The 12506-nt window shown below is 50.1% G+C and overlaps 1 protein-coding gene across 13 annotated transcripts in view; it reads left to right on the top strand.

Moving 5' to 3' along the window:
- The window catches only part of PKP4 (plakophilin 4), a 1672883-nt gene that overhangs the window by 1609537 nt on the left and 50840 nt on the right, over positions 1-12506 (top strand). For all 13 annotated transcript variants that reach the window (XM_069616385.1, XM_069616390.1, XM_069616392.1 and 10 more), the window contains one exon: positions 5512-5626. In XM_069616385.1, the coding sequence (XP_069472486.1) occupies positions 5512-5626 (115 nt within the window). The remainder of the gene's footprint in view (positions 1-5511; positions 5627-12506) is intronic.

Below are 12506 nucleotides of genomic sequence, written 5' to 3'. Positions count from 1 at the left end.
ACTTCACTTGCATTTTGCCCCTTGTTATGGAGAAACCAATCAGTTCTGCGTTTCCCTTTTTGAATTCTTGAACTTTTTAACATTGCACCCAGCACCTTGCAGTGCAAGTTGGAAACTTTTGAATCACACTTGCTTTTTATCTTGGGATTTTTGGTTGCATTGTATGTGCCTAATGTAGGAAAGGCATGGTATCACAAGATTGACACTGACACAATGGATACAATTTGTTAAAACCTTTATTGAAAATGTTGGGGATGGAGAAACTCCTATTTTGCCCTGTAACTAAGATGGGAGTAGTCTCGACCATTAAACGATAAACAAAACGCTCCTAGTGGAGTCCGTCAAATCAAAACGGCACTATGCTAAAAAAAAACTAATGCCTGCCCTACCTCTTGTACAAGAAGTGTAAAAAGTAGAAATGTATGCAAAAGAATCAAGGTAGTTGAACCAACTCTCCTCCTTGCATTAAACCTCAAGGAGTAAGGCTGTCCTTGTAAGCAGGATGACACAATCTGGCTCGGTTTCTAACACTCTAACCAGTTCCAAACCGTGGATTGAGTTGAGAAATGTTATTCCTCGTAAAGTTCACAAAGGTCCCCCCTACCGGCCTCAAACCTTTTAGCACACAGTTCACGTAGGTCCCCCTCTATCGGGCTCAGACCGCTCACGCCACAGTTCAACACAAACTTGCAAGGTATCTCCCTTCCCCTAGCTTCTTGTACTTTGGGTCTCCCTCAATCGGGCTCGGATCCCTTTCAGATGTCGTAGACTTATAAATGTGTGGGGCTCTCCTTATAGACCACCGCAGGACCACTTCAACTCAAAGTTCACGTTTACTCTCGCTTAATTCAGTTTTGCTGTTTGTTTGGGTGATAGATTCAAACAATCTACCTTTCACAGAGACTTTAGAATGGGTTACTTCCTTTCACTCGGCCCACTCCGTTACTTAGTATCACTGATCCCACAGCTGCCTTTTACTTCATTTCACTCACAGGCCTGCCTTTCTTTGAGTCTCATACACACGCGTGCAGCCTTCACTTGTGATGTAATGTTGCTACTTCATTCGCTTTAACACACACCGTTCTCTCATGTTGCTTGATAACTCACTGACTGTGTGCCTTTCTTTTATTACTATTTCCAATTCACGAGTCAAGGTTAGCACCACACGCTTGGCCTTGCCTCCCTGACTCTGCTGTTCACCCAGAAGGTGTCGCTGCAGTCCTTGAATCACAATGTAATCTTCACTTGTGGGATCTGGCCTTCTCCACATATCTTCGGCGGTTTATCAGAGGCAATGACCTCCAGTAGGTAAACCCTTGGGGGTTTTTGGCCCGCCGCTCTCGTCCCGTGGTCCATTGTTCTGCTCCAGTATGTGCCTTCGTCCCAGAAGTTCTGCTCGTACTCGTGTTCGGCCTTGCTCAGTGTGTGTCTTTAGGTGTTGCCTTTTATTCGTGTGAGTAGAGCTAACTGATATCAGCTGTATGCACTTAGTGTAAAGTGCCTGACCCGACTAACGGGACATGTCCAGTACAATGCGAGAGTGTTAGTCTGGTTACTCTGTCAACCTCGTCATCTGCCCAGTGTTAGTGTAAAAAGGTGGGGGGAGGGGGAACTTTGTAAAATCCTACAAAATATGATGGGGTAGATGAACAAAAAAGGGGGGAATACTGCGTCTCACCATCAGCTGCCTCACCCCCACTCCCTGAAGACCCCTCACCCAGGTGATCTTCCCGCACTGGTCCACCCCCAGGAACTGAATCCAAAAGCGATGGGCATGTCCTGGCCACCTGGATGACAAGTCCATAAGGACTAACGGGTGGTTCCTCACTCTAAAGACAAGCTTGTGGCAACAGATACTTTTACAATTTTGGCATTATTTTTTGTGTGCACATTCGCATTTACTACGCATGGCTACTTAATGTGGCTAGTGCCCTAAAATATCCATGCCACATGATTTCTGCTTGCTGCTTTGACCATATTGTTGTTTGGCCTTCTTCCTTCCTTGCCAGGTCAAGAAACCCCTTATACGGTCATGCAATTGCTTGGGAAAGCTGTTGATTTTGCTGGGTGTGTGGTTGTGGCTCTGTGTGGTTGTGTGGCACCCAGGATGGGTGTGTGACTGTTTAGTCCCAGTCCACATCCTTGATGCCATGAAGTCTAGGTGTGGAGCCAATGTGAACCCAATAGTTGTCCTTGATTGGACAACTACTGGCTGTTTGAATTGTGCAGATCTTTACCATTGGTGGACTTGATTCCAGCACAGGTTTTGGATAAGATGCAGCCATTTCTTCAGATCATCGTTGGACCCAAGAATCCTTTGAAGAAAAGCAGTCTGCTCTTCTGTCTGCTCTTCTGTCTGCTCTTCTGTCTGCTCTTCTGTCTGCTCTTCTGTCTGCTCTTCTGTCTGCTCTTCTGTCTGCTCTTCGAAGACCCTGAGCGGTGCTTCAGCCTTTGCACTATATGGACCAACTAGTTTCAATACCTTCCCAGGGATCCTGCCCTTCTGAGCACTCAGAAGTGTCACTGGACTGCCTGCTGGATTGGCCAGCTCTCATGCTCTAGCTTGCCAGAAGCATCGCCGTTCCTCGTTTCAGCTGTTGCCAATTTGTGCCACTGTCTCCTTCTCCCCGAATGACTGCATCAAGGGATACTGTCCTGGAGCAACTTATGACATCGACTGGAAGGACACCTGTCGTCACTGGTATGCATAGACCGTCGCTCAAACTCTCCTTTCTCCAACCCGCCAAGTGTCCTGAAGAGCCCGGCATTGGTGGTTCTTGCATTTCTTCGACAGAGGTTGCACCCTGCAACTTCATCCAACCGGAAGAATTCCTTAACCCGGAACTCCTGGGCACCTCTTTCCGGGGGCCAACTGTGGAAGCTCAAGCCCCCAACGACCCCCAGATGATCCACAACATCTGGGAAAATCAGAGTATGGGGGGGAAGTAAACACAGTGCATCTGTCCCCCTATGTCCTCCATAGGATAACACTGGTAAGCAGTTCTTTTGTCTCCTTATTCCATTCCGCTCACCTTCTGTTTGTGGAACCTGAGTCGAGTAGTCCTGTCCCGCGGTTCGTCTTGGGTCTGGAAGAAAGGAAAGCACATACTTGCCTCCGGTAAAATTGTTGTAGAACTTTTAAACTAACCAACACAAGCTTATTGAACGTTCCTACAGAGACTTCATTCTGGTGAGAAACATTGGCTCCGGTGACTTTTGGGTGCAAGGCCCCATTAATCTTAGGGTTTAGACTTCTTAAAATGGGTTATTGTCTTGTGATCTGGTTCCACATTGATTGTATCTAAAATACTTCCCTTTGCAAACGAAGTTATTTGATGTATATTGCAACCTACAATGACTTTATATTTTTATTATAGTTTTTTGTGTGATAAATTTCCAGTGTGTTCAGAACGCCTATAATGAATAAATGTTTATAATGTCTACATTGATTTGTGTGCCATACTGTGTGTACTCATTTAGGGCCCCTGAGTCACGCACACTCTTCTGCGAATAAACCTGGACTGCTCATTCACATAGCTTGATTGGGTTTTTGCAAACCTCTGAGTTCCCTCTTCACTATAACTAGGGTTGACTCCTAAAATCTGTCGTCCAGGCCAGAGTCTAGAAATCCATCTTAACACACTGAACTATTACGGAAATATGACTCCCTCATTCATTTTGCCTTTGGCTTATTACACATGGCATCCTGGCCACCAGAGACACCTTTGTGATTTTGTTTCCGACTGAAATATATTCATATTGTGGAAAGGATGAATTGCATGTTGTATTTGTTTTGCAGTATCTTTTTATGAATTGTGTACCACTGAATAGTTTGCCATGAATTGCTTAACATTTCTCAAAAACATTACAATAGTTATCTAAAATACAGAGGGCACCAACATGCATTTCTACTTCCTTTTTTAAAAATTGCGGTATCCAAGGCAATTTTGAAATGTCCAGAACAGAGGTTCTTTGGCATTCAGACTTTGGAACACAGTATAGTGCAGCTCAACTGGAGCTACTGTTCAGATAGTCCCAACCTTTACCAACTAAAAAATGGGTGTGGATGGATCATGTGGTAGTGAGTATGTCATTAAAGTCTGTTTTGTGAATGAATGAACCTGATCGACCGATTCTGCATATGCCAGTACTATTGCTAGCATAATACTAGATATTTGGATCTGCTGATAAGTAACCACATTTCCATCATCCCTTACGCCAAGACACTGTAATCCCAACTTGTCACCTGCATTGAAGGGTGTGCAATTGCAAAAATGGAGAACAAGATGGTGTGGCGGTAATAAGGGATATGTTTGAAGTGCAATTGGGACATTAAAATCAGTCCAGGTCCAATCATGCAAGGACCAATTTGGAGTAGTGGAGACAGATATATTTACCTAACTGCAACTCTGACATTGTCTCGCCTGTTAGCCATTAAACTAGTGGCAGGCAAATCACTTGCATCCATTTATAAAATTGTGCTCAATCACACTGGTACCAACCATTTCCTTGCAAGACGTACTAAAACTCAAAGATGCAGAGGTACATCATAGATGGGGTGTGGGGAGAATGTGAAAAATCTTTCCACACAATATTTTTACATGGGCTTTGGGTGGATATAGCAAAGTCATCGGGGCTGTGCAACTCAAGTGGGCAACTTAAAACATTCTGTGTAGCTGGCACCTTACGCCTTCAAGACTAAGCAGGATATAGCCAGGCTCTTCTGCACCCTGTTGGAGAGATTGCAGTGACAAGGCAGAAGCTCTCCAGGTCGGGTGGAAATCTAATGAACTCCAATCCTATTGGATGGAAAACCTGAGTGCAATAGATGCAATCCTTGGAGTTGAGGTTCCTTGCTATCTGCAATTGTCACTACTGGGGGTGTGTGATCCGTGGCTAAAAAAAATTAGTTGAATGGAAAATCCTTTTCAATTTACTTTAGCCGACAAGACGCATATAGCTGAGTGTTGGAAAAAGATATCTTTGCCCCTTAATTTATGTAATGGGTCTCACGTATTTGGGACGTTATGGCACTGGAACATGTTTCCTTTTCACTCTCTGTGCATTAAGCAACATTCTTGAGGGTGTGGTAGCCAGTGGCACATTTCCTAAAAGCAGGTGTTAAGCTCTTTTGCCCATAGACATTGAGCGATCTTAGCCTATTTATATAGAACCACTGACATTGCTACATGATAGCCCCTCAATTGGGCGTTATTTCTCAAGATTTTCACCTTCCACTACTTTGTATTTCTTTACCATTAACGGGCGCATTGGCCTATTTATGTGAAATGGGGGTGGGGACAAAACAATATTCTGTCTCATATTTGCAGGAAAGATTCATTGGCCTTGTGTTTCTGCCAACTTTCTATTTGTTGAAATGATGAATCAAAAGGTAATTCTTTTTTTTTTTAACAACTGATGTAATGTTAAAAAGGCCAGAGTATTAACATTTGTCACTATATTTTTTTAAGTTATGCTTTTCAACGCATTAAATTACGGTTTTCTCCACAGGATGGCTGGAACCAAAGCCATTTTATTACACCAGTTTCTACATTGGAGCGTGAAAGATTCAAATCGCATCCCTCCTTAGCAGGCAATCAGCAAATGTCACCCATCCTTCACTCAGGTCAGCAAGCATTGGTTATACTCTGTTGCATTTCTTTTATACTTGGCAAATAGGCCAGTGTATTGTCATTCTAAAAAAGGGTTAAGTATTTATCAATGCAAATACTAAAATATAAATGTCTTATATATTTGATCTCCTCTATTAGTTAATAGTTGATACACGTTGCTCTGCCCTATGATTATAATTCCCCCTCCCCGCCAGCCCTCATTTAGGAGCCTACCAATCGAACCTTTAAAAAGTTGCTTGGCAATACGTAGTTTTCCTCTCATTTCACACATTTGTTTTAATTCTATATAAAGTGTAAGCTTGCTTGTCTAGAAGCATGGTTTTCATGCTGTAAAAGTAGTAATTCTCTAGAATGTAAAAACAGGAATGTACTTTTTGTATTTATTGATGAAGCATCTCAACAAACGTACATGACATTAGTGTAATGTACAAAGGGACCGGCAAATGAGATGACACAATAGTACCATTTATATACACTGTTTACATTTTACGCATGCAGCCTGCTTTTATTAATTTAGTATGATTAAGCATGCCATGGTAGGACAGATGTATCCCAGCATGGGGGAGCTAGATGAAAAAAGGACTTGGTCCAAAAGGGTGCATTGGCGGTGGGGGTTGGGTAGTAATAAAGTATTGGCATGAAGGTAATCTAAAGAGGTCATTCACTAGATCATAGGTTCCGACCCATGGACTGCTTTGAAGATGAATATTATTTCAGGCGTGGGAGAAAGAAATAGTTGGATAGGAGTTAGGAAAGCTTTTCTTTTGTCAATTTTCCCTCCATAGTTTCCAATGGAACCCCATTCTTTTTGTTTTTATCCTGTCCTGACAATTCTGAAGGGAAGTAAAGCCTTCAGCTTCACTTCCATTTTGCTCATCTGTAATGGGGAAACTGATCAATCCTTCAGACTATCACTACTTGATCAGCAGGAGGATCTCATGGGGATGGAGGGACCCCATTGAGAGTAGTGACCAGCTTGGGAGAACACTATATCTCCTCCCCTCCCTCAAAACCATCCTTCTCCGCATTACCGGAAACCCCATGTATTGTTTGTAATACATCCCAGGTAATAACTACTCGGACAAGGAAGAGGCTACGAGAAATGATTACCAACACGAACAACAGTATGCGCTCTAACCTTTGCAGGGACCTGGTTGGCCTGCTGTCATTTGCAGACAGAGGGAACTGCAGAATGGCGTCTTCGTTCTTGGTCCGACGCGGACCACGAGAGGCTTCAGGTACACTGAGGCCAGCCAGAGGGAGAACATTGTCTCCTGCAGAGAACCGCACTTCTCCAGCATGGGGTCTGGCATGGATTGACATGCTCATGAATATTCCCCGTCATCAGGCTGGGAATCCTCGGTAAAGAAAAAATCAGTATCCGTTTAGTTTCTGATCTGTCTTTCTTAGTAGTAACCAATCACTGATCTCTGGGTCATACTGCCCCCAGCCAGTGACTGCCCCGCCTCTGGCAGCCATCCTCAGATTTTTACCGCACGCTCAAGTGTTGGGTGTCCTCATGCTTTAGCTCTCGAGTTTTTGCTGCGTTTTTGCACTTTTTCAGGAGATTTTCTCATTTTTTCGGTTTAATCGAGCCTCAAGCTCCACCGTTTCTCTTTCCGATAACGGGGACACGTTTCGGAATTCTTCTACGCCCCTCAAGGGTGAAGTTTTCATAGAGTTTACACTTCTTGGAAGATTCCGGAAGATCTGCAGCCTACCTCAACGGACATGGCCCAGGACAAGGGAAGCTCGACGCCCGGATCCAAGCTGTTCAGGTGCTGCCCTGGATGCGGATTGCAGAACGTTTTCAAGGAGGACGAGCACTCGCGTTCTCTACTGTCTTCATGAGGACAAGACGCACATGGAGAAGGACTGTGCGTACTGCAAGAAACTTTCGGAACAGACCAAACAAGATCGTCGTTCCAGCCTCGCCGCCTGGCTGGAGAAGGGCACAGCAGGTGAGAAGGCAAAGAAGAAAAAGTCTGAGTGGGCTTCTAAGTCCTGTCAGGGCGCCCCGGCGATGGGGGCCCAACAGAAGGCCAAGCACCGCGAGTCCGCGGGCACCGGGAGCGCCAAAAGGTTGGGCTCTTCGGCTGCCAGGCAGGGCGCCACTTCCCCGGCACGATCGACCACGAGCCATCGCTCTAGTTCGGGAAAGAGGAAGTTCGAGAACCCGGGTAAGCCGCTGGAGAGGACCCGGTCGATCTCGAAGGGGGGGCGAGGCGCTGACCCTCCCCCAAAAGCGAAGGCCCAGGACGCACCTAAGGTGGTGAGGGCTTTGATCCATCCGGCAAAGGCCTCTGTCGAAGTGGTCGCTGCGACACTGGCAAAGCCGGCTGAGACTACGCCAGTGGAAACGGCCTCTCGGCCCAGAGTACCCTGCCACAGCGGAGGGAGTCCTCTTTCCAGCCCATCTTTAAAACCCCCGTGAAGCCCCGGCGGAAAAAGGGGGGGGGGGCGGTGGTCATTACAGACTCGGAATCAGCCTCTGAGGAGGAGCTGGTGGAAGCCGAGAAGGGCCTCAACGAGAGGTCCATAGGCCTCAACGAGAGGTTTGAGAAGGTTCGATCCCAAGGGCGTGATCGAAGATGGCAACGATGGCGATGTAGAGGGCCCAGTGGAACGGCCATCCCGTCCGTCACAGCCATTACCCGAGCCCCAGGATAGCTGGGCGGCCATTTGGTTGGCAATCCAATCCTTATGTACCGAGATAAGGACGAGATTACCACGGACCCCGACGGAGGATCCAGAACCAGTCCCGTCGGGAAGCCCTCCGAACAAGCGGAGGAGAGTCCACCCCGCTCTGCCCTTCGTGCCTGCGAGACCTGTGGACCCCTCGTCCTCGCCGGACCCTAGAGAGGATACGGCGACGGACACAGCGACGGGTACGGACGATGACAGCGGCGATGACACGGCGGACATCCCGTCATCACCCACCCCCCCCCCCCCACGGGCTTCCCCAGCCGACAAAATTGCCTCTTTCCACGCCATGATAACCAGGGCATCCAAGCTCTTCCAGCGCTGCCCTGAAGAACAAAAAAAGGAAGGGTTTCTGTACCAATGACGAGAGGCCCTCGCGGTGCCTTTGCTCGACGACAACTGGAATGAGGGATGAGGGGCTTGTGGTCCTCAAGAACCCTTCCACGGCACCCGCCAAGAGGGACAGGTACGAGAAGAAGTACCGAATCCCCGATGCCCCCCCCCTTGTGCCTCAGGGCCCAGCCCACGCTGGACTCTGTCGTCTCGGCAGCGGCTAAGAAGAAGGCAGCGGGGGCGGCGGCTTCAACTTCCACTTCCCCGCCGGACAGCGAGGGCAAGAAGTTGGACTCCGTGGGACAATGAGTCATCACGTCGGCGGCGACGACGATTAAGGCGGCCAATGCCTTGGCGATCGTGGCCCACTACGACAGGGAGCTCTGGTTCAAGATAGCTCCCCTGCTAGACTTCCTACCTGACAAGAGGGCGGAGGCCCTAGAAATTCTGCAGGAAGGCGAGGTGGCATCGGATCACGCCATAACGGTGGCAACGGACATTGCCGATACTGGATTTCGCCAACTGGGCAACGGAGTTTGCCTCCGACGACGATGGCTCAAGGCGACAGACTTTCGCCAGGACGTCCAGGCCAGAGTGTTGGACATGCCGTTCGACGGCAACAACCTCTTTGGTAAGGCGGTGGACGAGTCTCTACAGGCCATCAAGACCGACTCGGAGACGGCCCGGGCCTTAAGGGTGCTTCAACAGCGACGGCCCTTTCGGAGCTCCGGAGGCAGACAGGGTGCCTCCAAAGGTTCCAGCGGTGGCTCCTCCACTTACCGCCAGGCGGCCCGCTCCTCTTCCCAGGAGGCCTACAGAGGTCGCGGCAAGCAAGGGGGATCCCGCCATTGTCGCCAAGGCGGTAAGGCCGCCTCCAAGCAGGACTGACCCGGCTATGTTGTCGGGCCCCCACCGAAGCACCCTGGTGGGAGGCCGGCTGACAAAGTTCGTCAGCGTGTGGGAGTCCATCTCATCCGACCGTTGAGTGTTGGACACCCTGGCCAGTGGGCACTCGCGGTAATTCCAAAAGAAGTGCCCTCGCATTCCTCCCGTAGCCAGGAAGGAAAATCACATCCCTCAACTGCTGTTGGAGGTAAGGGCGATGCTCAAGAAAGGTGCCATCGAGCTTGTCCCCAGAAGGCTCCGGGGCTCCGGAGTGTACTCAAGGTACTTCCTTGTCAGGAAGAAGACGGTTGGCGCCCCCATCCTGGACCTGCGTCGCTTAAACAAGTACATCAAGGTGCAGAAATTCAGGATGGTCACCCTCCAGCACGTGCTGGGACAGCTGGAGGAAGGTGACTTCCTGTCGTCTTTGGACCTGGAGGATGCTTACTTCCACATCCCTATTCTAAAAAGGCACAGGAAGTTCCTCAGGTTCGTGGTTCAGGGACGCCACTACCAATTCAGAGCCCTACCGTTCGGATTAAAGTCGGCACCCAGGGTTTTCACCAAGTGCCTGGCACCAGTGGTGGCGCGGCTGCGCCTGCAGGGGGTCCACGTTTACCCCTACCTGGGCGACTGGCTAATCCGGACAAGGGAACTCGCCGTCGAACACACGGCGAGGACCGTCCGGTTGCTCACGGAGCTGGGGTTCGCCATCAACTACCCCAAATCCCACCTAGTTCAATCGCAGATAGCACTATTTCTGGGAGCGAAGCTCGATACAGTGGGGCAATTGGCCTGCCCTTCAGAGGAGAGGACCAAGACCATCCTGGGCAAGGTGCGGTGCCTGCTAGCCACGGACGTGGCCAGGGTGAGGTCCATCAAGTCCCTGCTCAGGATGATGTCCTCATGCATCTATCTTGTACCCCTTTGCAGACTTCGGATGCGTCTGCTACAGGAGTTCCTCGACGCCCGCTGGTTTCAGGCGAGGGGCTGTTTCGAGGGCAGGATCCCTCTCGACGAGGAGTTCCGTCGGGTGATGTTATGGTGGGGCATCTGTGCTCACCTCACAACAGGCACCGAATTTCAAATCCCGGCGTTTCAGGAGACTGTGACGACGGGTTCTTGAGGACTCCCTCTCTGGAGGGTTGGGGGGGCCCACACCGGGGACCTCCACGCATGAGGCCTTTGGCTCCCGGAGGAGAGGTCCCTCCACATCAACATTCTGGAGCTCCGAGCAGTCTTCTGGGCTCTCAAGACGTTCCTTCCGTCCCTCAAGGGCAAAGTGGTGAGGATCTTCACCGACAACACCACCACAATGTTCTATATACGGAAGCAAGGAGGCCCCAGATCCCCAGCCCTATCCAAAGAGGCCCAGGATCTGTGGCACTGGGCCGTCGCCCAGGGGATGTTTCTGGTTCCCTTCCACCTGGCAGGAATAAAAAACACCATCGCCGACTCGCTCATCAGGGAGCTGCGCTCGTGCCACGAGTGGTAACTGCGCCAGGATCAAGTGGATCGACTCTCCCAACGATGGGGCAAACCCCAGATCGACCTGTTCGCGACGGCGACGAACTCAAAGTGCCAGAGGTTTGCCAGCAGGTTCCCACAGCCGAGGAGCATGGGTGATGCTTTCTCATTCCCTTGGGACGGCCTGTTCTATACGCGTTCCCTCCATTGCTGTTGCTGCTCCGCCTCATCAACCAGCTCAAGAAGTCCAGGTGCAGGATGATCCTCGCTGCACCGGTGTGGCCTAGGCAGATCTGGTTCCCGAACCTTCTGGACTTGTCAACGTCCCCGCCAGTCAGGCTGCCGGCAGACGTGGATCTTCTCTCCAGAGAAGGAGGCGCCATTCTCCATCACGACCAACAGTCGCTGAACTTGCAGGCCTGGCTCCTGCAGCACTAGAGTTTGGAGGGTACGATATCCCGGCTGATTGCAGAGAGGTTCTTGCAAAGGCCTGGGCGTCCTCAACTCTCAAGTGTTACGGTCATAAATGGAAGAGGTTCTCTGTCTGGTGCCGTGCACAGAAGATTAACCCTCAGCGGATTACGGCCCCTCAAGTGCTGCCGTACCTACTGTCGCTGGCCAAAGCTGGACTGGCTCACGCCTCCAAAAAAATACATCTGGCTGCTATCTCCTGATATACCAGGACTGCGGGACGGGCGTCTTTGTGGTCTCATCGCCTGGTGAAGGAATTTATGAAGGGACTATTCCGATCATTCCCGCCGGTGAAGGCTCCTGCCCCGGCGTGGGAGCTTAATGTGGTGCTGACCAGGCTCATGGGAGCCCCATTCGAGCCTATGCATTCAGCGCCTTTGAAGTTCCTGTCATGGAAGACAGCGTTCCTCGTGGCCATCACCTCTGCACGACGAGTGGGAGGGATTCAACCCTATCTTGCAAGCCTCCATACTTGACTTTTCATGACACGAGGGTGGTGCTGAGGGCGCACCCCTCCTTCATGCCCAAGGTGCCGTCGGACTTCCACCTCAACGAGCCCTTGGTGATACCAGTTGTCTTACTGTCTCCTTCGACGCCGGCCGAGAGGACTTTGCACTCGCTGGATGTAGCTAGAGCACTGAAGTTCTACGTGGACCGCACAAAGAATTTTCAGAAGACGTCACAACTGTTTGTGAACTTTGGGTCTGTGAATCAAGGGAAGGCTCTCTCGAAGACTTCTATTTCCAGATGGCTCTCCGGCTGCATCATGCATTGTCACCGGTTGGCAAACCGACCGCTGCCCGGCCGTCCGAGAGCCCATTCGACCAGAGCGATCGCTGCTACCACGGCATTCCTGTCTGGTGTGCCTCTGCAGGGCTGCTACGTGGAGGTCGACGCACACCTTCACGAGATTCTACTGCGTCGATCGGGGCTCCAGGGAGGAGTCGAGTGTCGGCCAAGCAGTGCTGCGCAACCTGTTCGCTTACGGTGAGCCTGGTGAGGAAAGAGATGCTT

Source organism: Ambystoma mexicanum, chromosome 9, assembly GCF_040938575.1.
Source record: "Ambystoma mexicanum isolate Mex_15411 chromosome 9, UKY_AmexF1_1, whole genome shotgun sequence".
NCBI classification, from domain to species: domain Eukaryota; kingdom Metazoa; phylum Chordata; class Amphibia; order Caudata; family Ambystomatidae; genus Ambystoma; species Ambystoma mexicanum.
Note: the sequence above shows the minus strand (reverse complement) of the source record. Positions and strands in the feature narration are given on the sequence as shown.